Source organism: Ranitomeya imitator, chromosome 6, assembly GCF_032444005.1.
Source record: "Ranitomeya imitator isolate aRanImi1 chromosome 6, aRanImi1.pri, whole genome shotgun sequence".
Lineage (NCBI taxonomy): Eukaryota > Metazoa > Chordata > Amphibia > Anura > Dendrobatidae > Ranitomeya > Ranitomeya imitator.
The window spans coordinates 86511169-86538743 of NC_091287.1; the positions used below are offsets into that span (position 1 = coordinate 86511169).

General features: G+C 45.0%; 1 protein-coding gene across 1 annotated transcript; it reads right to left on the reverse strand.

Moving 5' to 3' along the window:
* Positions 1-741: 741 nt before the first annotated feature.
* On the reverse strand, positions 742-26259 carry NUP42 (nucleoporin 42). The gene is made up of 7 exons (XM_069729861.1): positions 26050-26259; positions 15287-15503; positions 13009-13103; positions 12794-12870; positions 11018-11104; positions 7425-7596; positions 742-1944 (listed from the first exon to the last, which is right to left on the reverse strand). The coding sequence occupies exons 1-7, from the start codon at positions 26159-26161 to the stop codon at positions 1292-1294; spliced, it is 1413 nt and encodes a 470-aa protein (XP_069585962.1). The 5' UTR covers positions 26162-26259; the 3' UTR covers positions 742-1291.
* Positions 26260-27575: the final 1316 nt, after the last annotated feature.

Sequence of the window (27575 nt, forward strand, 5' to 3'; positions counted from 1 at the left end):
AAGGTCATAAAAAGAAAAAAAAATTTAAATTATGACATTTTCAAAACTTGACAATTTTTTGATTTTTTTAACAAATAAAAAGTCATATCGATGAATAGTTACCACTATCATGAAGTACAACATGTCACGGAAAAACAGACTCAGTATCAGTGGGATCTGTTGAAGTGTTCCAGAATTATGTCCTCAAAGTGACACCGGTCAGGCTGCCGTCACACTAGCAGTATTTGGTCAGTATTTTACCTCAGTATTTGTAAGCCAAAACCAGGAGTGGAACAATTAGAGGAAAAGTATAATAGAAACATATGCACCACTTCTGCATTTATCACCCACTCCTGGTTTTGGCTTACAGATACTGATGTAAAATACTGACCAAATACTGCTAGTGTGACGGCAGCCTCAGAAATGCAAAATTTGTCCTGGTTAAGAAGGTGAAAACAGGCTTGGGAGCGAAGGGGTTAAAGGGTACCAACACTTTCAACTGATTATAGATAATATATAAGTGATATATAAAGAAAAATTGATATTGATATATATATATATATATATATATATATATATATATATATATATATATAGTTGGTTAATGATAAATTGGTAAGGCGTACTACCTATCTTTCCAATCCTGTCGGTTTAATACCTTAGATACATCATTTGATAGCGATTTTAGCATCTAAGGAGTTTGCACAACACAAAGTTTACTGAACCGTATATGGAGGTGAACTGAAGTATCATACACAACCAGTGGGCCATAGTAGTGCGGTTTATTATATAAAAAAATATATATAGATATAGAAATAGTTTGGACACCTTCTCATTTAAGGATTTTTCTGTATTGTTATTACTATGAAAATTGTACATTCACACTGAAGGCATCAAAACTATGAATTAACACATGTGGAATTATATACTTAACAAAAAAGTGTGAAACAACTGAAATTATGTCTTAAAGCAAAAGGTGGCTACTTTGAAGAACCTAGAATATAAGACATATTTTCAGTTGTTTCACACTTTTTTGTTAAGTATATAATTCCATATGTGTTAATTCATAGTTTTGATGCCTTCAGTGTGAATGTACAATTTTCATAGTTATGAAAATACAGAAAAATCTTTAAATGAGAAAGTGTGTCCAAACTTTTGGTCTGTACAATCGATCCATCTATCTTTTAGAAGGCTTTCATAACAATATAGGTTTAATAGATACAATTACTAAAAGGACAGGAGATTCCCTGGAAATCCATGTAAAATTATATATAATTTACTATAAAGGCATCAACAGAAGTATTAAATTACTTTAAAAAGATAGGAGGTCTGCTGGAGGAGGCACCAAAGGAACTTTTCCCAATGTAAACGTCTTAGACTCGAACTGCTGGAGGTCTTCTTGTGAGAGCTCATTTCGAGATGTATACAAAGCACTGGAAAACACAACGCTCGTTGCAGAGGACCCAACCGTATTTGATGCAGTGCTTACTGTGATATCTTGTCCAAATAATGATGTCCCTGGAGTAGAAACACTGCTGACTCCTGTGGGCACTGCCCCAAAGCCAGATGTCCCTGTTGAATTTGAAAGTCCTCCAAAGCCAGAAGTAGTAGTGGTGCCTCCAAAACTTGCTCCTGCACTGGCACGGCTTCCAAAGCCATTACTCACTGTAGTTCCTCCAAAACCAGAGGACGCGGATGAACCAAAGCCAGGTGCAGCAACAGTAGGAGCAGATGAAGGTGAACCAAAGTTGAAAGTTGACGCGGATCCTCCTGAAGTTGTTGTTGGAGCAAAAGAAAATGAAGCAGCGGATCCAGTTCCAGCTGTACCAAATCCCACCGAAGGCTTACTACCGAATGCTGGAGCACTAGAAAAACTAGAGCTGGCCCCGGCATTTGGGGTAGCAGACTGGGAGTCTGGTTTAAAACTGAAGGTGACTGCGGCTACCGTCTTGTCTGCTGAAGTGCCTGGAAAAAAATGGAAATCTAAGTTTTAACATTAAAAAAAAAAAAAAAAAAAAAAAACAACAAACAAACACAACACGAAAAAATTGTGAAATGTAATTAGCAATGTGTTTAGTAGAAGTAAGAGCTTGTGACAGGGGTTTTACATAGTCAGAAGCTCTAGTTTTGCCAATCGATACACAAGGCCTTGGTCCATCGACAATGTCAGTAATCTCTGGCTGCAAGATGGGAGCCCGAGAACTGCCTCTTACCCGACGGCATCCACGGATCTTGCTTTGATTAGTTGGCCTGGCACAATGTCACATGTGCAACAATTATATGGCACTAGGACAGCTAATCAAAAGGAGAGCCCAAATGCCGGGGAGGTAGGAGGCGGTCCTCGGGGCTTCCGTCTAGCAGCCAGGGATTACCAACGTGGCCAACGGACCAAGTTCTGTGAATCAAGTCGCACCAACTCTTGCAAAAACCTGTAATGTGTCACAAGTTAATTCTGCTAGGGGGTCTGTGAGCTGGGGACCAAAGTTTTTAATGCACAGTCACATTTGTGTTGGTCAGAGATATTTATACCTATTAATCTCTATGCCACCATTAAAGGGGCGCTTGCACTGAGTGCAGTGACAACACATTGGTGGGATATGCTAATGTTCTACGGTGCAAAATCCACCTGCTGCGCCTCCCACCAATTGCAGGAACAAACTGGCCATCAGTTGTGCCATCAATGCTCAGGGATTCTTTGCCTTTTAGACAGCACATTGTCGATCACAGACTCTAACAGGCTAGTCAGGTAGCCACTGAAAAAAGGCAAGTAAAGCCAACGGAAAGTTGGGTTCCATGCAGTACATTGAGCCTTGGACTTATGATAAGCTCTTAATATCTTGATGCCAGTGGCTACAGCTACAAATGGATATCATTTACTGTAGTGACGCTTCTTATGTAACCATGTTAATGCACTTGCTCAGCCATTTTCATGAGCTCCAGTGGCTTTATCGGAAGCCAGAAAAGCCTAAGAGAAGCCGAGCATGCACAAATCACACATCGCCACAAAGAAAAAGGCCTTATTTTATGAGGTGGCTGCATTACCTGTGAGATAGGAGATCTGTTATCTCTAGCTGTTGTAACCCGACTTCCATAATATAATCACAGCCTGAAGGACCAGTCACAACACTCCTGCTCTGTCCTTCTGGATGCACATATCAGGCCGGGGTCACACTTGCATGTGCAATGCAAGAAACTCGCACAAGTCTCTCGCATCAATACCCGGCACTGCCGCCGACACTCAGGACCCGAGCGTGCGGCTACATGTATTTCTATGCCGGGTATTGATGCGAGAGCCTCGTGCGAGTTTCTCACATTGCACACACAGGTGTGACCCCAGCTTTAGACTGTGCATTTACTATGCTAAGCAGTGGAAATGTACACAAACAGGACAGGAGACAAATGTGGATAACCTCAAACTGTAGCAAAACAAATTGCATTCATACTGCTCAATCCACGGGCAGCATGTATCAGACTGTAGCTTTAGGATAGGATTTCAGCCATATATGTTTGTTTAAGGGCTTGTACACACGCTGCAGATTTGGTGCGTTTTGCCATGCTGATTTGCTAGCAAAACCTGAAGCAATCCTGATGCCAGCATTGTGAATGAGAAACCTTAATTGTCACATTGAGTATTTTTGACTTGCAGATTTGGTGCAGAAAACAATCTGCAATTTTCTGCATTTTTGCCAGCATTTTTCACCATTGATCTCACTCAAATCAGTCAAAAAACGCAGGACAAAAACACGTGTTTTTGAAGCTGCTTTTTTCCTGCCAAGAGATGCAGAAAGGTGCAGAAATTTCTGCATCAATTTACTCACTGTGTGCACATACCCTTATATGCTGCAGCATTTCAGAATTAGGCTATGTTTCCATGGGCAGAAACCGCAGCGCTTTGGAAGCAGCACTTGTCCACTGATTTTCACTTTGCAGAGACGGAGCGTCTCCGCAAGATAAATAGACATGCTGCAGTCTGGAAAGACGCACCGCATGTGCTTCTACTCCGGGAAGCTGGAGAAGTCCCTGCACGTATAGTGGAGATGGGATTTCTTCAAATCCCATTCACTATGCTGTAACATCTGGCCACTGTGGGTTTGACTCTGCGGATGAAATCAGCGTCAAACCCGCAGCGTTTACTGACCGTTGAAACATACCCTTAGAGAAAAACATGAAAAGCCGCCAGGACCTGAAGACTAGCTGGAAAGGCGGGTCCACAGTGGCTTCTCCCCGCCCGTGAGTAACAGGACCTTCACTATACACACACATGTAAGGAGACACCTGTCAATTCATGGCAACAGGAGTGGAGAAGCCTGGCACAGCTCGGTCCCCGGGGGCTTTCAAACTGTTTTTCTCTGAAACTCTGCAGCATTTCAGAAGTTAAACACATATGGCTGAAATCAAATCGTACAGGCACGGTCTGATACATGCTGACCGTGGAACTGGCAAATTCAGTAATACCTTACTCATGCCCATGGCATCACAGAGGGCCCGCCTGTACTACCTGCTCCCTTTCGAAACAGAGATGTTATGGCAGAGGCGAACAACACGGATTGGCAGCTGTGGTCACATGTAAATATCAAATCATTGGCAGGGATTGGTATGGGGAGTATTAGGGTATGTGCACAGAACTTTTTTTTTTTTTCCAGGTGGGTTTTGCTCTGAAATTTTCCAATTAAACGAATATGGGATCTTACTTCCACCAACTGATGTATAAAAAGTCATCTCTAGTAAATTGATTGAAAAACATTATTCCTCTCTACGCTAATTTAAAGTTAGCAGCCAAACTCATTGAATGCATATTACTATAGAAAGCACCCAGAAGGTATTACCACGCTGATGTGGTTTGAATAGAGCAATATCACTAAATATTATTGGTCACTGATTAGACTACAACCGGCATATGGAGACCCCTGAAGTGAACTATACAGAGTGACAGATTGCCAGTGTGCCTGCAGTGCACAATTTGAAGATCAGACCCCCCTTCCCCCCCACCAAAAAAAAAGAAAAAAAAAAAGAAGATTCATCGCACTAGTGACATTATCAAGAGGCAGTGGCATGGACCGCCAATGTCTGCAGAGAGTTAAGGAACATGTGCTGGATGACGATCGTTTCATGCTTTCCTATATACAGTGGGGAAAAAAAGTATTTAGTCAGTCAGCAATAGTGCAAGTTCCACCACTTAAAAAGATGAGAGGCGTCTGTAATTTACATCATAGGTAGACCTCAACTATGGGAGACAAACTGAGAAAAAAAAATCCAGAAAATCACATGGTCTGTTTTTTTAACATTTTATTTGCATATTATGGTGGAAAATAAGTATTTGGTCAGAAACAAAATTTCATCTCAATACTTTGTAATATATCCTTTGTTGGCAATGACAGAGGTCAAACGTTTTCTGTAAGTCTTCACAAGGTTGCCACACACTGTTGTTGGTATGTTGGCCCATTCCTCCATGCAGATCTCCTCTAGAGCAGTGATGTTTTTGGCTTTTCGCTTGGCAACACGGACTTTCAACTCCCTCCAAAGGTTTTCTATAGGGTTGAGATCTGTAGACTGGCTAGGCCACTCCAGGACCTTGAAATGCTTCTTACGAAGCCACTCCTTCGTTGCCCTGGCGGTGTGCTTTGGATCATTGTCATGTTGAAAGACCCAGCCACGTTTCATCTTCAATGCCCTTGCTGATGGAAGGAGGTTTGCACTCAAAATCTCACGATACATGGCCCCATTCATTCTTTCATGTACCCGGATCAGTCGTCCTGGCCCCTTTGCAGAGAAACAGCCCCAAAGCATGATGTTTCCACCACCATGCTTTACAGTAGGTATGGTGTTTGATGGATGCAACTCAGTATTCTTTTTCCTCCAAACACGACAAGTTGTGTTTCTACCAAACAGTTCCAGTTTGGTTTCATCAGACCATAGGACATTCTCCCAAAACTCCTCTGGATCAACCAAATGCTCTCTAGCAAACTTCAGACGGGCCCGGACATGTACTGGCTTAAGCAGTGGGACACGTCTGGCACTGCAGGATCTGAGTTCATGGTGGCGTAGTGTGTTACTTATGGTAGGCCTTGTTACATTGGTCCCAGCTCTCTGCAGTTCATTCACTAGGTCCCCCCGCATGGTTCTGGGATTTTTGCTCACCGTTCTTGTGATCATTCTGACCCCACGGGGTGAGATTTTGCGTGGAGCCCCAGATCGAGGGAGATTATCAGTGGTCTTGTATGTCTTCCATTTTCTAATTATTGCTCCCACTGTTGATTTCTTCACTCCAAGCTGGTTGGCTATTGCAGATTCAGTCTTCCCGGCCTGGTGCAGGGCTACAATTTTGTTTCTGGTGTCCTTTGACAGCTCTTTGGTCTTCACCATAGTGGAGTTTGGAGTCAGACTGTTTGAGGGTGTGCACAGGTGTCTTTTTATACTGATAACAAGTTTAAGCAGGTGCCATTACTACAGGTAATGAGTGGAGGAAAGAGGAGACTCTTAAAGAAGAAGTTACAGGTCTGTGAGAGCCAGAAATCTTGATTGTTTGTTTCTGACCAAATACTTATTTTCCACCATAATATGCAAATAAAATGTTAAAAAAACAGACAATGTGATTTTCTGGATTTTTTTTTCTCAGTTTGTCTCCCATAGTTGAGGTCTACCTATGATGTAAATTACAGACGCCTCTCATCTTTTTAAGTGGTGGAACTTGCACTATTGCTGACTGACTAAATACTTTTTTGCCCCACTGTACATGGGTTAGTGGACGCAAGGTGTAGGTACCATAATTCTTTATTTTGGGTTTTTGAAATTATACGCAAATATCATTAACACTCCTGTCATGTGACAGTCTCTGCTCTGCTACACTGGTAAAATACATGGAGGGAACAAGGCACTGTACGTCTAAAGCAGGGGTCCCCAACCTGTAGCTCGGGAGCCACATGTGGCTCGTGGTCCGATGAATTGTGGCTCGCGACTGTCTGCCAGCTTAGTGCATTAGCTCCAGGTCTAGCAAACAGGTATGAAGAGCACATCTCAAAATGGTGAATATTTGAGTAGCCCAGCACAGAAGATAAGATCTGGATGCACATATACTGGGGTTTAGAGATGTTTTAGGTATGGTACGCTGCAGGATGATACTACCTGTTAGAGGAGGTTCTTGAAGCTGGATGCAACAGTGTGTTGGGAGTCCTTAATGGGATAATACTGAATTGGGGCTTTGTGGGAACCCCTGGATCTCAGTGTACTGCTTTGGAGTGATTTCTGTGGAAAAGCTTTGGTTATCATCATACCCGTAATGGTGGCTTTGGTTGACATGAATGAGGGGGGACATAAGCAGGATGTTGCTCGTGACCCCCTCTCAGAGATGAATGTGGATCTCAAGGTCAAAAAGGTTGGGGACCGCTGGTCTAAAGGAATAGAAGCCGCTTGGCCGTACTGTTTGCTCATCCACTCTAATTGCTTACTTGAGGTGCCGAAACCAGACTGCTGCAGACCTCCAAAAGACCCAGACTGCTGCAGACCTCCAAAAGACCCAGACTGCTGCAGACCTCCAAAAGACCCAGACTGCTGCAGACCTCCAAAAGACCCAGACTGCTGCAGACCTCCAAATGTTGGTGGCTTGGTGAGCTGATTATGCTTTAAAAAATAAAAATCAAAAAGAAAAAGGTTACAATATTTTATGCAAACGCTTTTTAGTCTGCAGGAGCCGAGTACTGCTCGTTCTGCACAACACTAGTATAGCCTACTACTTGATAACACAAAACTGGAGCTCTGACTTTAAAGTATATAACAAAAAAAAAGTATCAATTTTTTTATATACTATAAATTGCACACTATAAAAAAAAACCAAGGCGGACAAAAGAAGATACAGAATGCCCAGGAATCTGAGGCAATAGATATACTGAACTAATAGAAATGTAATGTAGGAAGATAAACAGAAAATCGACCAAAAAAGTCCCAATGTATCCAAAATAGTGAATGATGGTAGATATTTCTTTGTTTAAAAATCAGGTGATAAACACAAATAACAGGTCAAAACCAGAATATAAAAACAAGGGGCGCACACCACAATGGATGGACAGGTGTCCAAAAGATTATTATATTGAGTACAAATGGTATGCAATACTGAGAATCTGTAAAACACGTAGGAATAATGCATACAGGACAGAGTATTATCACAAAAATATACAGGTGCTTCTCACAAAATTAGAATATCATCAAAAAATTAATTTACCGTACATACTCGAGCATAAGCCGAGATTTTGAGATCTTCAGCCCCAAAAAAATGGGGGGGGGGGGGGGGGGGGAGCAATGCCTCCCTGCATGTCCACGGCCTTCGGGCGCGGTAGCTTCTTCCTCTGTTCAGCGGTCACGTGGCACCGCTCATTAAAGTTATGAATATGGACTCCACTCCCATAGGACCGCTCACTACAGGAAGAAGCTGCCGCTCCCGGAGATGTGGGACATGCAGGGACCGCGCCAGGAGCAGGTGAGTATGTCATATTCACCTTTCCGCGTTCCACCGCCGCTCTGTCTTCCCGTCCTCTGCACTGACTGTTCAGGTCAGAGGGCGCGATGACGTATTAGTGTGCGCGCGAGCCGCCCTCTGCCTGAACAGTCAGTGCAGAGACGGGACGCTGAGGAGCAGCGGGCAGCGACGAGAGGCGAGTATGTCATTTTTTTTTTTAACGCAGCAGCATTACATGTGGCACAATGCTATATGGAGCGTCTATGGGGCCATAAAGAACGGAATGGAGCATCTATGGGGCCATAAAGAACTGCATGGAGCATTATATGGGGCCTATTTTGTATCGAGCATCTTATGGGGCCATAATGAACTGTATGGAGCATTATATGGGGCTCCTGATTCAATATGGATATTCAAAAACACTCAACCTACTGATGTCTGTATTAATTTTACTTTTATTGGTATCTATTTTTATTTTTGACATTTACCGATAGCTGCTGCATTTTCCACCCTAGGCTTATACTCGAGTCAATAGGTTTTCCCAGTTTTTTGTTGCAAAATTAAGGTGGGGGGGGGGGTCGGCTTATACTCGGGTATATACGGTATTTCAGTTTAACACAAAAACAAACTCATTATATAGAGTCATTACAGACAGAGTGATCTATTCCAAGTGTTAATGTTGATGATTATGGCTTACAGCCAATGAAAACAAGTCATTATCTCAGTAAATTAGAATACTTAATAGCACCAGCTTGAAAAAGGATTTTAAAATCAGTAATGTTGGCCTACTGAAATGTATATTCAATAAATGCACTCAATACTTGGTCAGGGCTCCTTTTGCATCAATTACTACATCAATGTGGTGTGGTATGGAGGTGATCAGCCTTTGACACTGCTGAGGTGTTATGAAAGCCCAGGTGGCTTTGATAGCAGCCTTCAGCTCGCCTGCATTGTTGGGTCTGGTGTCTCATTTTCCTCTTTACAATACCCTGTAGATTCTCTATGGGGTTAAGGTCAGGTGAGTTTGCTGGCCAATCAAGCACAGTGATACTGTTGTTTTTAGACCAGGTATTGGTACTTTTGGCAGTGTGGACAGGTGCCAAGTCCTGCTGGAGAATGAAATTTCCATCTCCAAAAAGCTTGTCGGCAGAGGGAAGCATGAAGTGCTCTAAAATTTCCTGGTAGACGGCTGCGCTGACTTTGGTTCTGATAAAACACAGTGGACCTACTCCAGCAGATGACATGGCTCCCCAAACCATCACTGATTGTGGAGACTTCACACTAGACCTCCAGCAGCTTGGATTGTGTCCTCTCCACTCTTCCTCCAGACTCTGGGACCTTGATTTCCAATTGAAATGCAAAATTTACTTTCATCTGAAAACAACACTTTGGACCACTGAGCAACAGTCCAGTTCTTTTTCTCCTTGGCCCAGGTAAGATGCTTCTGGCGTTATCCATTGGTCATGAGTGGCTTGACACAAGGAATGTGACACTTGTAGCCCATGTCCTGGATACGTCTGTGTGTGGTGGCTCTTGAAGCAATGACTCCAGCAGCAGTCCACTCCTTGTGAATTTCCCCAAAATTTTTGAATGCCCTTTCCTTAACAATCCTATCAAGGCTATGGTTAACCCGGTTGCTTGTGCACCTTTTTCTAGCACACTTTTTCCTTCCATTCAACTTTCCATTAATATGCTTGGATGCAGCAATCTGTGAACAGCCAGCTTCTTTAGCAATGACCTGTGGCTTACCCTCCTTGTGGAGTGTGTCAGTGACTGCCCTCTGGACATCTGTCAAGTCAGCAGTCTTCCCCATGATTGTGGAGCATACTGAAACAGATTAAGGGACCTTTTAAATGCTTAGGAAGCCTTTGCAGGTGTTTTTTGTTAATTATTCTAATTTACTGAGATAATGACTTATGGGTTTTCATTGGCTGTAAGCCATAATCATTAACAGAAATAAACACTTGAAATAGATCACTGTTTGTAATAACTGAAATTTAAGAACTGAAATAAATTAACTTTATGATGATATTCTAATTTTGTGAGAAGCAACTGTGTGTATAAACACCAGAAGAAGGAAGAAGCCCAAACACGTGTCGGGGTCGGACACCACCCGTATACAGGAGTAACTAACTAAGTATATACCGCTTATAATAGCACTTCCAAAGTTGTAGGATTTCTGCTCAGGCATGGATATATCCTATACTTCATGCCCTTTGCCCTGTTCTTACTGTACTTGCATTCTATATGGGCTGTTTCCTAGACAAAAAGCAAGTGCTTGCCTGTTTGCGATGCAGCTTGCGTGCACGTGGTCTGAATCTCCCTGGATCATTAGATATGGACAGTTTCAATCTCCCTGTGCTTATCCAATGCTAGCAGTATCGGAGAGTGCACAGTGACACCAGCTAAGCTGTCAGGTCAGGAGCACCATCCCCGGCAAGCAGGAAGCTGGGAGGCAGGGGAGCAGTGTGCTCCTAATCAAAGAAGAGATTACGCCTTTATTATAAGGATAGCTCATATATATGATAAGCCTGAAAAGCCCCCTTAGCCTTTGCAACACTACCTAATAAGAATAAGATGTTACTTTACCAGTACAGAGATAGAAAATGGATTCCAGTCCTTAATTTCACATAGCCTTTGTTTCCACTGATTAACAAGCTGCTGTACCGAACTCACCTGACAAGAAGAAGAAAATTCAACAATTAGGTTTTAAATATAAAAGGGCATTTTATTATTAGCCTTACATGTCCACAAACAGTGTATTGCTAATATTTGTATGCTGTCCTGTTATGGTGAGCTGCCCTCATCCTGCAAAGATCAAAATGATCACTAGTATCGGTGTCTGACACTTCTTTATGATGACCTCAAATGGGGTTGACAAAGCCGACATGTTCTTCCTTTAAAATCGAGAATAACTGTTCAAACCAAGAAGCGCCACTTGGCGGGGTCATTTATATACAACTTCCCAAATATCCCCACTCTTCTCTGGTTCTATGAAACCAAAGCTGTCAATCAATCAAAGAAGAGGGAGAGGGAAAGCAGCAGGTGAGAAGGAGTATTTAACCCCTTAACGACCGCCGATACACCTTTTAACAGCGGCAGTTAAGGGTACTTAAACCACAGCGCCGTTAATTAACGGCGCTGAGGTTTAAGGGTATAGCGCCCCCCAGGAGTCGGAATTTCTCTGGGGTTTCAGCTACTGGGGGGTACCAGAGAACATAATTCAGGTCAGTTTTTACCGACCCCGGTGTTGCAATCGCCGTTATTAACGGTATAACGGCGACTGCAAAAACAAAAAAGGCAGATTTTCCATTTAATTCCTTTCTCCCATGATGTGATCGCACCTCAGAGGAGAGAAAAATAGGGTCCCCTGATCCCCACCAATACGTCAGTTGTCCCTGAATCCTTCAGCACTCCCTGAATACCACTCCCAAAAAAAGTAGTGGCCATATATAAGTGATAAACTCCATTAAAAAGAGGTTTTATACTACTGATTTAACCCTTTTTCATATGTCCTAAAACTTCCTAATAATCAGTTTTCTGATATACTTCTATTACCTTCCCGGCTTCTGTAAAGCCCCCGTCTCACATAGCGAGATCGCTGCTGAGTCACAAGTTTTGTGACGCAACAGCGACCTCAGTAGCGATCTCGCTATGTGTGACACGTAGCAGCGACCAGGCCCCTGCTGTGAGATCGCTGGTCGTGTCGGAATGGCCTGGACCATTTTTTGATCGTTGAGGTCTCGCTGGGTAGCACACATCGCTGTGTTTGACACCTTACCAACGACCTCGTTGACAGGACGTCCCATTGAATCATCATGAAATAGCATCGTTCTACAGGTCGCCGCATCGCTGCTGCGTCGTTGGGGAGATCGCACTGTGTGACATCTCACCAGCGACCACATAGCGACGCAGCAACGATCCCTGACAGGTCGTATCGTTGTCGGGATCGCTTAAGCGTCGCTATGTGTGACGGGGCCTTAAGTTCAACTCTGTGTGGGTAATATAGTCCTTTCTTGTGAAGTAGCCACTGCCACTCCCGATCTGGGGACAGGAATCTGACAAACCGAGTAGCACACGTCATTGGTGGGTGAGGGGCTAGCTATGAGTGACAGCAGTCTGAGCACGCATGCTCAGATCAGGCTTCATTCTCCTCCTCCTGGATCCTGCTGATGCTTTAGAGCCCCGTCCCTTCAGCTGACTAATTAAAGGTTAAGTACGGCAGTTAATATTAAAAATCGCACAGTCTCCTATCAAGCCCAGTGTCTGGTTGGGCTTCATAGGATTATCAAGACGGTGATAATGAGGTCCTTTGGCAGGGACTACTGTACATAATGACAATGAAAAAACACTAAAAATGATTACATAGTTTTGAAGATTGCCTTCTTTGTGAGATGTGTAATACTTTAAGCGCAACTCTTCAGGTGAGACGTCAGTGAAACCTGTGAAAAAAATAAGATCATCAATTAAATTTAGCCACTTGGATAAACAGTCAGTCCATTTACATAAACACCCACTAAGGGGGAGAAAAAAAAAAAAATCAGGATACAAAAAGTGTAGTAGTAACGTATAATGAGTACCTGATAAATGCTGCCGCTCCTTCAGGACACAATACACAGAGAGCGGCCACTGCCCAGACACTTCCCACATCTTCATGTCTTGTATAATATCAGCTCTAGACATAAATTAGAAAAAAAACAACAACGTTCTTGTCAATAGATACATGTTCAGAAGGTCATAAGCATTCACTGTGTGCAGCTATGCCAAATTGCAGCCCTAATGTGCCTGACAAGCGCAGATAGGGCATGCCGAGTGATCTGCCCGACCATAAAGAGCCTCTCCTTGCTCTCCTGTCATGGAGGCATTGTGGCATCTTCCTCATTCCTGCAAGTTGTGTTGTCTTCGCCAACCTATTGACCCTGCCCAAATGTGATGTGTGGCTCCTTGGTGTCATCAGGAGCCACATAAATGGCACCCACAAAAGGTTAAGATGACCGCCACTAATCTAATGTATTAACCCCTTCATGACCATGGGATTTTTCATTTTTCCGTGTTCGTTTTTCGCTCCCCTCCTTCTCAGAGCCATAACTTTTTTATTTTTCCGTCAATTTGGCCATGTGAGGGCTTATTTTTTGCGGGACGAGTTGTACTTTTGAACGACATCATTGGTTTTAGCATGTCGTGTACTAGAAAACGGGAAAAAAAATTCCAAGTGCGGTGAAATTGCAAAAAAAGTGCAATCCCACACTTGTTTTTTGTTTGGCTTTTTTCCTAGGTTCACTAAATGCTAAAACTGACTTGACATTATGATTCTCCAGGTCAGTACGAGTTCATAGACGCCTAACATGACTAAGTTATTTTTTTATCTAAGTGGTGAAAAAAAATTCCAAAGTTTGCTAAAAAAAAAAAAAAAATTGCGCCATTTTCCGATACTCGTAGCGTCTCCATTTTTCGTGATCTGGGGTCGGTTGAGGGCTTATTTTTTGCGTGCCGAGATGACGTTTTTAATGATAGCATTTTGGTGCAGATACGTTCTTTTGATCGCCCGTTATTGCATTTTAATGCAATGTCGCGGCGACCTAAAAAACGTAATTCTGGCGTTTCGAATTTTTTTCTCGCTACGCCGTTTAGCGATCAGGTTAATGCTTTTTTTTAGTTGATAGATCGGGCGATTCTGAGCGCGGCGATACCAAATATGCATAGATTTGATTTTTTTTTTATTGATTTATTTTGATTGGGGCGAAAGGGGGGTGATTTAAACTTTTATATTTTTTTTATTTTTTTCACATTTTTTTTAACTTTTTTTTTTTACTTTTGCCATGCTTCAATAGCCTCCATGGGAGGCTAGAAGCAGGCACAGCACGATCGGCTCCGCTACATAGCAGCGATCTGCTGATCGCTGCTATGTAGCAGAATTGCACGTGTGCTGTGAGCGCCGACCACAGGGTGGCGCTCACAGCGACGGGCGATCAGTAACCATAGAGGTCTCAAGGACCTCTATGGTTACAATGGAGACGCATCGCTGACCCCCGATCATGTGACGGGGGTCGGCGATGACGTCATTTCCGGCCGCCCGGCCGGATGCGGTAGTTAAATGCCGCTGTCTGCGATTGACAGCGGCATTTAACTAGTTAATAGGTGCGGGCAGATCGCGATTCTGCCCACACCTATTGCGGGCACATGTCAGCTGTTCAAAACAGCTGACATGTCCCGGCTTTGATGCGGGCTCACCGCGGAGCCCTGCATCAAAGTAGGGTATCTGACCTCGGACGTACTATCCCGTCCGAGGTCAGAAAGGGGTTAATAGTGTCTCTAATCCAAGGCCTAAGTAGAGGAATCCTTGAAATCTATTCCCTGGTGACACCAGAGATTCTTGTATTCTAGAGAATCTACAAGATGCTACAATACAGGGAATAACTTGCAGATTGCTGGAGTCTGACCGCTTGCACCCCAGAAATCGAAGCTCTGCCGCCCGGTCTTAAATTATACAGATTTACATATGGGCGGCATCCACTCTATTCATTGTCTATGGCACTGCGGAATACAGCACTCTGCTTTTCCCGGCAGTCCCACAGACAATGAATGGAGCTGATGTAATAGAATCCATTCATGACAGGGGAACTCGGGGAGCCAAAGCCCCAAACTCCGAACACTGGGGATAACATTGATCAGATTAGTGTGTGGATTAGAAGCCGTGCCAAAAGCAAACATGCAGCAGAAATACAGATGTCAGCCTTCTTTCCAATATTATTTGAGTTTTTTGTCTGACCATGCCCACACTGCCCCTGTAGACTAGTACCAGTTGATTAAAAACTTGAGTCACATAGGTCCCCTACAAGAAAAGCATGACATACTTACACTGGACCATCTTCTTTGTCTTGGCCGCCATCTCTGCCATGATCCTGGTTAGCCAGGGAGCTGAACCTGTTTTGTGGCGTGTAGTATCCTGAAGAGTCATTTGACTTTGAGCTTCTGTTTCTATTATTATCGCCAGATACAGAGGAACCTCTGTCATTGTCCCTGTTAGTCCATGTTAAATTTTTGGAAAACGTAGAAGGCTGTACGTATCTCTGACCTGATGGAATCAAGCATGAAGACGAAGCTTAAAGGCAAATTCATGATTCTAGTGTTCGGTCTCCATGACGGAAAACATCAGTACGAGCAATGGTCATCAATATCAAAGTAGCGGGCATCTCCTATAACTATGGGAAATTGATATGATACTCTGTACATGGCTAATAGTGGTGGATCCCACCTCTGCAGGACTTCACTGAAGTCTATGGGAAAGCTCTATGGAGATTGCAGCCGTCGGACCCCTAAGGAAAGAGCTGCACCAATCGGAATAGACGGGGCTTTAGTGAACAAAGTTTGCCAATTCAAAGTGTTGTTCATTGACATTTATAGGAAAAAAAGATGACACTGCAGGGAAAAGGTCTGACAGATACCTCCCCACAGCAGCTGATCACCCCTGTACTCCAGTGTTATCCTGTTTAGAAAACCCTACATTTAAAAACAAAATATCGCCAGTTATTTCAGCATTTAGAGAATCTGTCATTATAAAACCCAGAAGAATGTAAAGGACACGAGCCTGGCACTAAGGCCGGCGTCACACTAGCGAGTTTTACGGACGTATGAGCGCATAAAATACGTCCGTAAAACACGCCTAACAAACGTCCCAATTATTCTCTATGCCCCTGCTCCTATCTGCCGTATTTTACTGATCAGTATTATACGGCTTTCTACGGCCGTAGAAAATCGCAGCATGCTGCGTTTGTCACCGTATTGCGCAAAAAAAACGCCAATGAAAGTCTATGGAAGCCAGAAAAATACGGATTACACACGGACCAGCAGTGTGACTTGCGAGAAATACGCAGCGGTGTTAGAGAGAAAAGTCGGCAATTCAGTGCGGTGTACAGTAAAATCACACTGACAGCTTACAATAGAATAGGTAGAATAAATGTGTACACATAGAATAGGTATATTATATACAGGTCCTTCTCAAAAAATTAGCATATAGTGTTAAATTTCATTATTTACCATAATGTAATGATTACAATTAAACTTTCATATATTATAGATTCATTATCCACCAACTGAAATTTGTCAGGTCTTTTATTGTTTTAATACTGATGATTTTGGCATACAACTCCTGATAACCCAAAAAACCTGTCTCAATAAATTAGCATATCAAGAAAAGGTTCTCTAAACGACCTATTACCCTAATCTTCTGAATCAACTAATTAACTCTAAACACATGCAAAAGATACCTGAGGCTTTTATAAACTCCCTGCCTGGTTCATTACTCAAAACCCCCATCATGGGTAAGACTAGCGACCTGACAGATGTCAAGAAGGCCATCATTGACACCCTCAAGCAAGAGGGTAAGACCCAGAAAGAAATTTCTCAACAAATAGGCTGTTCCCAGAGTGCTGTATCAAGGCACCTCAATGGTAAGTCTGTTGGAAGGAAACAATGTGGCAGAAAACGCTGTACAACGAGAAGAGGAGACCGGACCCTGAGGAAGATTGTGGAGAAGGACCGATTCCAGACCTTGGGGAACCTGAGGAAGCAGTGGACTGAGTCTGGTGTGGAAACATCCAGAGCCACCGTGCACAGGCGTGTGCAGGAAATGGGCTACAGGTGCCGCATTCCCCAGGTAAAGCCACTTTTGAGCTACAGAGAAGCAGCACTGGACTGTTGCTAAGTGGTCCCAAGTACTTTTTTCTGATGAAAGCAAATTTTGCATGTCATTCGGAAATCAAGGTGCCAGAGTCTGGAGGAAGACTGGGGAGAAGGAAATGCCAAAATGCCTGAAGTCCAGTGTCAAGTACCCACAGTCAGTGATGGTGTGGGGTGCCATGTCAGCTGCTGGTGTTGGTCCACTGTGTTTCATCAAGGGCAGGGTCAATGCAGCTAGCTATCAGGAGATTTTGGAGCACTTCATGCTTCCATCGGCTGAAATGCTTTATGGAGATGAAGATTTCATTTTTCAGCACGACCTGGCACCTGCTCACAGTGCCAAAACCACTGGTAAATGGTTTACTGACCATGGTATTACTGTGCTCAATTGGCCTGCCAACTCTCCTGACCTGAACCCCATAGAGAATCTGTGGGATATTGTGAAGAGAAAGTTGAGAGACGCAAGACCCAACACTCTGGATGAGCTTAAGGCCACTATTGAAGCATCCTGGGCCTCCATAACATCTCAGCAGTGTCACAGGCTGATTGCCTCCATGCCACGCCGCATTGAAGCAGTCATTTCTGCCAAAGGATTCCCGACCAAGTATTGAGTGCATAACTGAACATTATTATTTGTTGTTTTTTTTATTTGTTATTAAAAAACACTTTTATTTGATTGGATGGGTGAAATATGCTAATTTATTGAGACAGGTTTTTTGGGTTATCAGGAGTTGTATGCCAAAATCATCAGTATTAAAACAATAAAAGACCTGACAAATTTCAGTTGGTGGATAATGAATCTATAATATATGAAAGTTTAATTGTAATCATTACATTATGGTAAATAATGAAATTTAACACTATATGCTAATTTTTTGAGAAGGACCTGTATATATATATATATATATATATATATATATATATATATATATCAGTGAGACACATATGTATGTATATTAATATTTCATACAGCGCTAGATAGCTTTAAAGCCGGTAATTCAATTGCCGGCTTTTGCCATCTCCTTCCTAAACCCGCCCTCTGCTGGTTGTTCCTGGAGCGTGGGAACTTTCCTAGAAAGCTCCCAGGCTCGAGTTCATATGAGGACAACCAGCAGAGGGCGCCTCACCGCAAATGAAGGTAAATATAGGTCATTGACCTACTTTACCTTCATTCCCCGGGGTTTTGCAGCCACGAGCACCACTGCATTAACAGAGCTCCTGGCTGCAAAATATTTTAACCCCTTCAGATGGATTTACATCGTGGGACCTTACAGATCTTCGGAAGGTAAGTATATTGTTGGTTTATTATTTTTTCTCTTCGCCACGACAGCACCCACTTGAGAGAGGGGATCCGCCCCTAGGAACAGGAAACCCCTATGGAGAGAATAAAAGGGGCGGTCCCCCTCGCTCCCACAGTTGGTTTCCTGTTCCTACGGGAGACACCTGGAGAGAAGAGGATTCCCAGCCTGGATGCCGCTTGCGCAGTTTACCTTATAGGGACGGCAATGGCTCCAGAGCTGGAAGCGGCGTCGGGGGTTCTATGGCAGCTTCCCCCCTCTGCCGGCAGGTACCGTGAGGCCAGGATCGGGGAGTCGCCTGGCTCACAGGAGTTTTCATCCAGCATGCCTGCGGGGTCCGGATCGCTGCGGTAAGAACCTGTGTCGCCATCTTCGGGTGGCGCACAGGCAGCGTGTGGCCCAGTGATTGTCCCCCGGAAGTATTGTTACAACTTCCGGGGTGAGGCTGAAGGAGGACGGCGCCTGCGCGCTGGATGTGGAGGCAGGCGCGCACAGCAGAGCCGCAACCCGGATGTAGTGGTCACTTCCAGGTGCGGCAGGAAGAAGATGGCGGCCCCCAGTACAAGAGAACGCTGGCGCTGATTCCCGGCGTCCATCATGGCATCTCCCCAGGACTCAGCGTTGCCTTCAGTGGAGGTCACCGCTGTCACTCCTGGAAGCCGGACAAGCAGCAGCCGCAGATCTTCCTCCAAGAGCAAGAGATCGGACCGGTCGGTTCTTCCCTCGGTGCCTCCGTCTCCTCCTCGTCAGCCGGTATTATGATGACAGCTTCAGGGGTGAGTGTTGCCTACCCTATTTTAAGCTGATTACGTTCCCCTCTTTCATCTAATTCCCTAGGCTAAAAGAACAGGGAAATCCAGACAAAAGCAATGTGCCTTATGCTCTCAGCCGCTCCCGGATATCTATTTAAAAAAGCTATGCCAGTCATGCATTGAATCCACCTTACATGAGGAGTCATCAGTAAGGTCGGAAGACATACGTAGCATGATCAGAGAGGAATTACGAGCCTTTAGAAGCTCTGAGAAAGTTCCTGAAAGTAGGAAGAAATATACCTCTCCTACATCTGAACAATCCTCTGAGGTGGAGGATAAGGATTCGGACGGGTCTCAAGAGGTCATATCCTCGGAGAGTGAGCAGGATTCATGCTTCCCTACAGATAGCATTGACAACTCAGTCAAATCAGTACATAACACCATGGGTATAGAAGATGCTAAAACCCTTAAAACGCCACAGGATGTGATGTTTGCAGGCCTATCTGAAAGAAAAAGAGCGTCTTTTCCTGTTATTCCAGCAATAAAAGAATTAGTCAAAAAGGAGTGGGAAAGCCAGGGACAAAAAGGGTTGCAGTCTTCCTCAAAACGTCGCTATCCCTTTAATGACGAGGATTTCTCCAAATGGTCAAAAGCCCCAAAAGTGGATGCGGCAGTGGCGTCCACTTCTAGAAAATCTTTATTGCCTGTTGAAGATTCAGGATCCTTGCAAGACCCGCTTGACCGGAAAGCTGATTCCCTTTTGAAAAGAGCGTGGGAATCCTGTACAGGAGCTTTCAGACCGGCTATTTCGGCCACATGTACGGCGAGATCCATGCTGGTCTGGTTAAATGATCATGAAGAGGGCCTGAAAGGTGGTCTTTCCCGCAATAAACTAATGTCCTCTATTCCATTAATTAGAGGAGCTACTGCCTTTTTGGCCGATTCTTCGGCTGATTCCATCCGTTTAGCAGCCAAATCAGCAGGTCTAACTAACGCGGCTCGCTGCGCTTTGTGGTTAAAAGGATGGAAAGGGGATCCACAAACTAAATCTAAGTTATGTGGTCTACCATGCCAAGGTGAGTACCTATTTGGTACTCAATTGGATGACATTCTTACCAAAGCGGGTGAGAGGAAGAAAGGGTTCCCCAATAACACTTATCTTCCATCTCATAGGAGAGCATTCCGAAAGCCCATGTTCAACAGAAGACGGGACTATAAAAACCAGAACCGTTGGGATAACAAGGACTTTAAGCAAAAAGGAGCCTTCTTCGGAAAACGCCCTTTCAAACCTGAGGATAAACCCCGCTAGGACAGATCTACCTGTTGGTGGTAGGTTGTCCTTCTTCCCTACTCAATGGCTGGCAATAACTTCAAATCCATGGGCAACTAGCCTTATAACTACAGGCCTAAAATTAAAATTTCTCCAAGTCCCCCCGGACTCTTTTTTTCTGACTTCCTTAGGGTCACCATCACAACAACAAGCCTTGGAACAGGAAATAATAACTCTCCTGTCCAAAGGAGTATTGGTGGAAGTCCCCTTTCATCAAAGAGGAAGGGGATTTTATTCCCCTTTATTTTTGATTTCAAAACCAGACGGGACATATAGAACAATAATTAACCTTAAGAGACTAAACATCTTCTTAGAGAACCAAACCTTTAAAATGGAATCCATTCGGTCGACTATTAAGCTTCTGTTTCCCCATTGCTTCATGGCAGTTCTTGACCTTAAAGACGCATACTATCATCTTCCAATCTTCAGGGAGCATCAACAATATCTACGGGTGGCAGTTATGATCAAAGGTCAGGTTCGACATTATCAATACACAGCAATGCCCTTTGGACTATCAATAGCCCCTAGAGTTTTCTCAAAACTAATGTCAGAGGTAATGTCATATTTGAGGTTAAAAGACACCCTCATAATACCATATTTAGACGACCTATTGATAGTCGGGAATTCCCTTTCTCAATGTCATCAACGTATATCCGATTCAATTTCGTCCCTACAGAGGTTGGGGTGGTTAGTAAATTGGGAAAAATCTAGATTGTCCCCTACAACTAATCAAAAATTTTTAGGGATTATTCTAGACTCTACAAATCAGATGTGCTTCCTTCCCGAGTCAAAACAAATAGCAATCATAAATAAAGTACAATCAGTAATTAACAACCCCCTAATTTCCATAAGAGAAGGTATGTCCCTTCTTGGTTCTTTCACATCATGTATTCCAGCTGTTCCGTGGGCCCAATTCCATAGCAGGAAATTACAGTATACGATACTTCGTGAGGAAGAAAGACTGCCGGGCCGATTAGATAGTCGTATTTCCTTACCATCAGATGTGGTACAATCTCTCACTTGGTGGTTAGATCCGGATCATTTTACCAGTGGGGTTCCCTGGGTGGTTAAACCTTCAAAAACTATCTTCACTGATGCCAGTCCTAGTGGCTGGGGAGCACACTTAGGAGATCAAGTAGTGCAAGGTCTGTGGTCTCTTAGAGAATCAGATGATTCTTCTAATAAAAAAGAACTGAAGGCTATCTATCATGCCTTGTCTAAATTTCTTCCGCAGCTACACGGAACGCATACAAGAGTCCTTTCAGACAACATGACAGCAGTAGCATACATAAACCACCAAGGAGGAACAAGATCAGAAGCACTCATGTCTATAGCTGACAACATTCTAGCCATAGCAGAGGAGCACCTTCTGTCTTTCTCAGCGCTACATGTGAGAGGAATCGACAATTCGAGAGCAGATTTCCTCAGTCGCCACACTCTCCATCAAGGAGAATGGGTTCTAAGTCATCGTATCTTTTGCATGATAGTAAAAAAATGGGGCACTCCCGAGATAGATCTCTTTGCGACCAAACAAAACAGGCAAGTCAAAAAATTTGCATCTTTATTCCGATCTGACAATCCAGATATCTTCGACGCCCTACAAGTGCCATGGGTATTCAAAAAGGCTTATGCCTTTCCCCCGCTGATACTACTTCCGACAGTGATCAGGAAGATAAGGGAGGACAGAGCAAACGTGATCCTAATTGCTCCGTTCTGGCCCAAGAGGCCATGGTTTTCCTGGCTGAGAGCCATGTCAATTTCAGACCCATGGATCCTTCCGGAGGATCGGATCTTCTTTTCCAGGGCCCCTTCAACCACCCTCATGTGAAGGGTCTACGACTAACAGCCTGGAATTTGAGAGGCAGCTGCTAAAGATCAGAGGGTTCTCAAACAAAGTAATTGACACTCTACTATTAAGTAGGAAAAAATCCACTACCTCCATCTACGCAAGAGTGTGGAGAAAATTTCTAAACCTCTACCCAACGGCCCTGTCAAACGAAATTCATATCCCTAGGATTCTAGAATTTCTCCAAAAAGGGCGCGATCTAGGTCTGGCGGTCAGTACCTTAAAAGTACACATTTCTGCGCTGGGGGCTTTATATGGTCACGATATCGCAGGTAGTAAGTGGGTAGCCAGGTTTGTTGCAGCATGCCAGAGGTCAGAGACAGTTCACATTCCCCATGTACCACCTTGGGATGTTAATTTAGTTCTTGAAGCACTTACAGACCACCCTTTTGAGCCACTACATTCAGCTCACATAAAACATGTCTCCCTCAAGACAGCTCTTCTCGTCGCCTTAGTATCAGCAAGAAGAGTAAGTGACATACAGGCACTATCGATAGATCCTCCCTTTATGTCAATCTTCCCAGATAGAGTTGTCCTAAAAACAGACCCTTCATACTTACCCAAAGTATGTACTAAATTTCACAGATCGCAAGAAATTTACCTTCCCTCCTTCTATGATAACCCCACAAGTCAGGAAGAACAAAAATACCACACATTAGATGTGAGGAGAGCCATATTAGCTTATTTGGATAGGACTAGTGCTTGGAGGAAGAGCAGGGCTCTCTTTGTTTCCTTCCAAGGTCATAGAAAAGGAGCTGGAATCACGAAGGGTACTTTATCTCGGTGGATTCGAGATGCAATATGTCTGGCCTATTCGTCCAAAGGGGAGAATCCGCCTGAGAACGTAAGAGCACATTCCACCCGGGCGATTGCATCATCCTGGGCTGAGCGAGCGGAGGTTCCGATAGAACAGATATGTAAGGCCGCAACCTGGTCTTCGCCTACTACCTTCTATAATCACTATAGATTAGACTTGTCTTCCTCATCTGACTTGTCCTTCGGTAGATCAGTCCTTAACACGGTGATCCCTCCCAAATGACTATCTCTGAAAGTCTCTCAAGTGGGTGCTGTCGTGGCGAAGAGAAAACACCGGATTATGTACCGGTAATGCTCTTTTATAGAGCCACGACAGCACCCCTTCACTTCCCACCCTTATAGGTTTTTTATTAGGAGCACGGTTAAGGGTGTTTGGTTCTTGTAGTTAGCCATGCTTAAGTTAACTAATTATAAACGATGATATTGAATGACCTACTAAAATCTGGTGGGCGGTTCCTCGCAATCTCTGTAAACCCAACTGTGGGAGCGAGGGGGACCGCCCCTTTTATTCTCTCCATAGGGGTTTCCTGTTCCTAGGGGCGGATCCCCTCTCTCAAGTGGGTGCTGTCGTGGCTCTATAAAAGAGCATTACCGGTACGTAATCCGGTGTTTCTTTGTTACAGAGCGAGGGTCTTCAGAAGGATTGAGCGTAGAATAAATTATTACAACCTTTGTTTTTATTTCATTAAAATAATTTTTAATAATGTGTTTGTGTTTTTTTTAACCCTTTACTAGTATTGGATTAATAATGGATAGGTGTCATAATTGCCGCCTCTCCATTATTAATTTGGCTTAATGTCACCTTACAATAGCAAGGTGGCATTAACCCTTCATTACCCCATATCCCACCGCTACACGGGAATGGGAAGAGAGTGGCCAAGTGCCAGAATAGGCGCATCTTCCAGATGTGCCTTTTCTGGGGTGGCTGGGGGCAGATGTTTTTAGCCGGGGGGGGAGGGGGGGGACAATAACCATGGACCCTCTCCAGGCTATTAATATCTGCCCTCAGTCACTGGCTTTACTACTCTGGCAGAGAAAATTGCGCGGGAGCCCACGCCAATTTTTTCTGCCATTTAACCCTTTAATTTAATAGCTAGAACGGCCAAATTTTGCATATACACACTACTAACATTAGTAGTGTGGAATATGCAAAAAAAAAGGTGATATGAGATGGTTTACTGTATGTAAACCAGGTCTCATATCATGTCGGGTTTAGGAAGGAGATAGCAAAAGCCGGTAATTGAATTACCGGCTTTAAAGCTATCTAGCGCTGTATGAAGTAATAATATATATATATATATATATATATATATATATATATATATATATATATATATATATATATATATATATATATATATATATATAGTTTTTTTTTTTACACATGGATCCCTTGTATAGCCGTATGTCGGTTTTGCAAGCCTGCGAGAAAAACACGCAGTACGGATGCCATACGGATTACATATGGAGGATGCCATGCGCAAAATACGCTGACACACCCTGCCTACGGAGGAGCTACGGACCACTATTTTGGGGACTTTTCAGCGTATTACGGCTGTAATATACGGACCGTATTGTCTTACGCTGCGTGTGACGCCGGCCTAACACTGCAGCCTGAATGTGAATGACTTCCTAGTGGATTGCAACCTTAAAGGGAGTCTGTAACCCCTAAAACACTTAAGGTACCGTCACATTTAGCGACGCTGCAGCGATATAGACAACGATGCTGATCGCTGCAGCGTCGCTATGTGGTTGCTCGAGAGCTGTCACACAGACAGCTCTCCAGCGACCAATGATGCCGAAGTCCCTGCGTAACCAGGGTAAACATCGGGCTACTAAGTGCAGGGCCGCGCTTAGTAACCCGATATTTACCCTGGTTACCATTGTAAAAGTTAAAAAAAAAAAAACACTACATACTTACATTCCGGTGTCTGTCACGTCTCCCGCCGTCAGCTTCCCTGCACTGTGTAAGCGCCAGCCGTAAAGCAGAGCACAGCGGTGATGTCACCGCTGTGCTCTGCTTTACGGCCGGCCAGCGCTGACAGTCAGTGCGGGAAGATGACGCCGGGGGACGTGACAGACACCGGAATGTAAGTATGTGTTTGTTTTTTTTAACTTTTACAATGGTAACCAGGGTAAACATCGGGTTACTAAGCGCAGCCCTGCGCTTAGTAACCCGATATTTACCCTGGTTACCAGTGAACACATCGCTGGATCGGCATCACACACGCCGATCCAGCGATGACAGCGGATGATCAGAGACCAAAAAAAAGGTCCTGATCATTCCCAGCGACCAACGATCTCCCAGCAGGGGCCTGATCGTTGGTCGTTGTCACGCATAACGATATCGTTGCTACATCACAAAAAACAACGATATCGTTAACGAAATCGTTATGTGTGAAGGTACTCTAAGACAGTTAGTCTGATGTTTCACTCGCACCCATAGACTTCTTCAGGGACGAGTGAGCGGAGTCTCGCTGCTAATTGCAGCATGCTGGGATTGTTCTCTCATGCCAAAATCATAAAAGAAAATCGCAGCTATGAGCTGCCCCATAGTATAACACTGGGTTGAGCGCAATGTGCTATGGCAGATCACCTGGCCATGTTATGTGTTATATATTCATGTCCTCACATCTTGTGACATACAGGTGTACATAGAGATTACACCATCACCAGGCGACAAGTGGGCCTGTGTACATTCACATGCCAGGGCGGAATGGTGGTCCCAGTCTGGCCCTGTGAGAGACAGACAGAGAAAGACAGACACACACACACACACACAGACACACACACACACACACACACACACACACACACACACACACACAGACACACACACTTGGTGGTCTGCAGACAGTACGCCCCCGGTGTGAGCCCCGGCTCCCCTGTGACCCCCATACCTGCAGCCTGGCTTTTGTTACGTCCATGGTGGGGTCCATCTCTCGGATGTTCATTCCAGCACTCGTCTCCAAACCTACAGCGGCCCTGCAGGAAGAAGCTGCAGATCGCCATGTTCAGGGTACGGCTAGAATGGAGTTGATTTTTTTAGGTAATGATGTCACGGGAAGGGGCGGAGCCTATTAGTTCAGTGACAACCCTATGGCAGGAAGAAGCTGCATTATGCGGCTGAAGCTGCTGGAAGGGAGAGGTGGGAAATCAGGGGCTGCACCATGGAGCAGTGTGAGGGGAGGACCGAGGGGCTGCACCATGGAGCAGTGTGAGGGGAGGACTGAGGGGCTGCACCATGGAGCAGTGTGAGGAGAGGACCGAGAGGCTGCACCATGGAGCAGTGTGAGGGGAGGACCGAGGGGCTGCACCATGGAGCAGTGTGAGGGGAGGACCGAGGGGCTTCACCATGGAGCAGTGTGAGGGGAGGACCGAGGGGCTGCACCATGGAGCAGTGTGAGGGGAGGACCGAGAGGCTGCACCATGGAGCAGTGTGAGGGGAGGACCGAGGGGCTGCACCATGGAGCAGTGTGAGGGGAGGACCGAGGGGCTGCACCATGGAGCAGTGTGAGGGGAGGACCGAGGGGCTGCACCATGGAGCAGTGTGAGGGGAGGACCGAGAGGCTGCACCATGGAGCAGTGTGAGGGGAGGACCGAGGGGCTGCACCATGGAGCACTGTGAGGGGAGGACCGAGGGGCTGCACCATGGAGCAGTGTGAGGGGAGGACCGAGGGGCTTCACCATGGAGCAGTGTGAGGGGAGGACCGAGGGGCTGCACCATGGAGCAGTGTGAGGGGAGGACCGAGGGGCTGCACCATGGAGCAGTGTGAGGGGAGGACCGAGGGGCTGCACCATGGAGCAGTGTGAGGGGAGGACTGAGGGGCTGCACCATGGAGCAGTGTGAGGGGAGGACCGAGGGGCTGCACCATGGAGCAGTGTGAAGGGAGGACTGAGGGGCTGCACCATGGAGCAGTGTGAGGGGAGGACTGAGGGGCTGCACCATGGAGCAGTGTGAGGGGAAGACTGAGGGGCTGCACCATGGAGCAGTGTGAGGGGAGAACTGAGGGGCTGCACCATGGAGCAGTGTGAGGGGAGGACTGAGGGGCTGCACCATGGAGCAGTGTGAGGGGAGGACTGAGGGGCTGCACCATGGAGCAGTGTGAGGGGAGGACTGAGGGGCTGCACCATGGAGCAGTGTGAGGGGAGGACTGAGGGGCTGCACCATGGAGCAGTGTGAGGGGAGGACTGAGGGGCTGCACCATGGAGCAGTGTGAGGGGAAGACTGAGAGGCTGCACCATGGAGCAGTGTGAGGGGAGGACTGAGGGGCTGCACCATGGAGCAGTGTGAGGGGAGGACTGAGGGGCTGCACCATGGAGCAGTGTGAGGGGAGGACTGAGGGGCTGCACCATGGAGCAGTGTGAGGGGAGGACTGAGGGGCTGCACCATGGAGCAGTGTGAGGGGAGGACTGAGGGGCTGCA

What these genes read in the sequence shown, in the direction of transcription:
- NUP42 (XM_069729861.1), bottom strand. Translation starts at nt 26,161, where the DNA reads ATGGCGATCTGCAGCTTCTTCCTGCAGGGCCGCTGTAGGTTTGGAGAC. An exon ending in GGAGCGGCAGCATTTATCAG is followed by an intron (nt 12,871 to 13,008) that starts GTACTCATTATA and finishes TTTTTTTCACAG; the next exon opens with GTTTCACTGACGTCTCACCT. An exon ending in CATTTTCTATCTCTGTACTG is followed by an intron (nt 7,597 to 11,017) that starts GTAAAGTAACAT and finishes TATTTTTTAAAG; the next exon opens with CATAATCAGCTCACCAAGCC.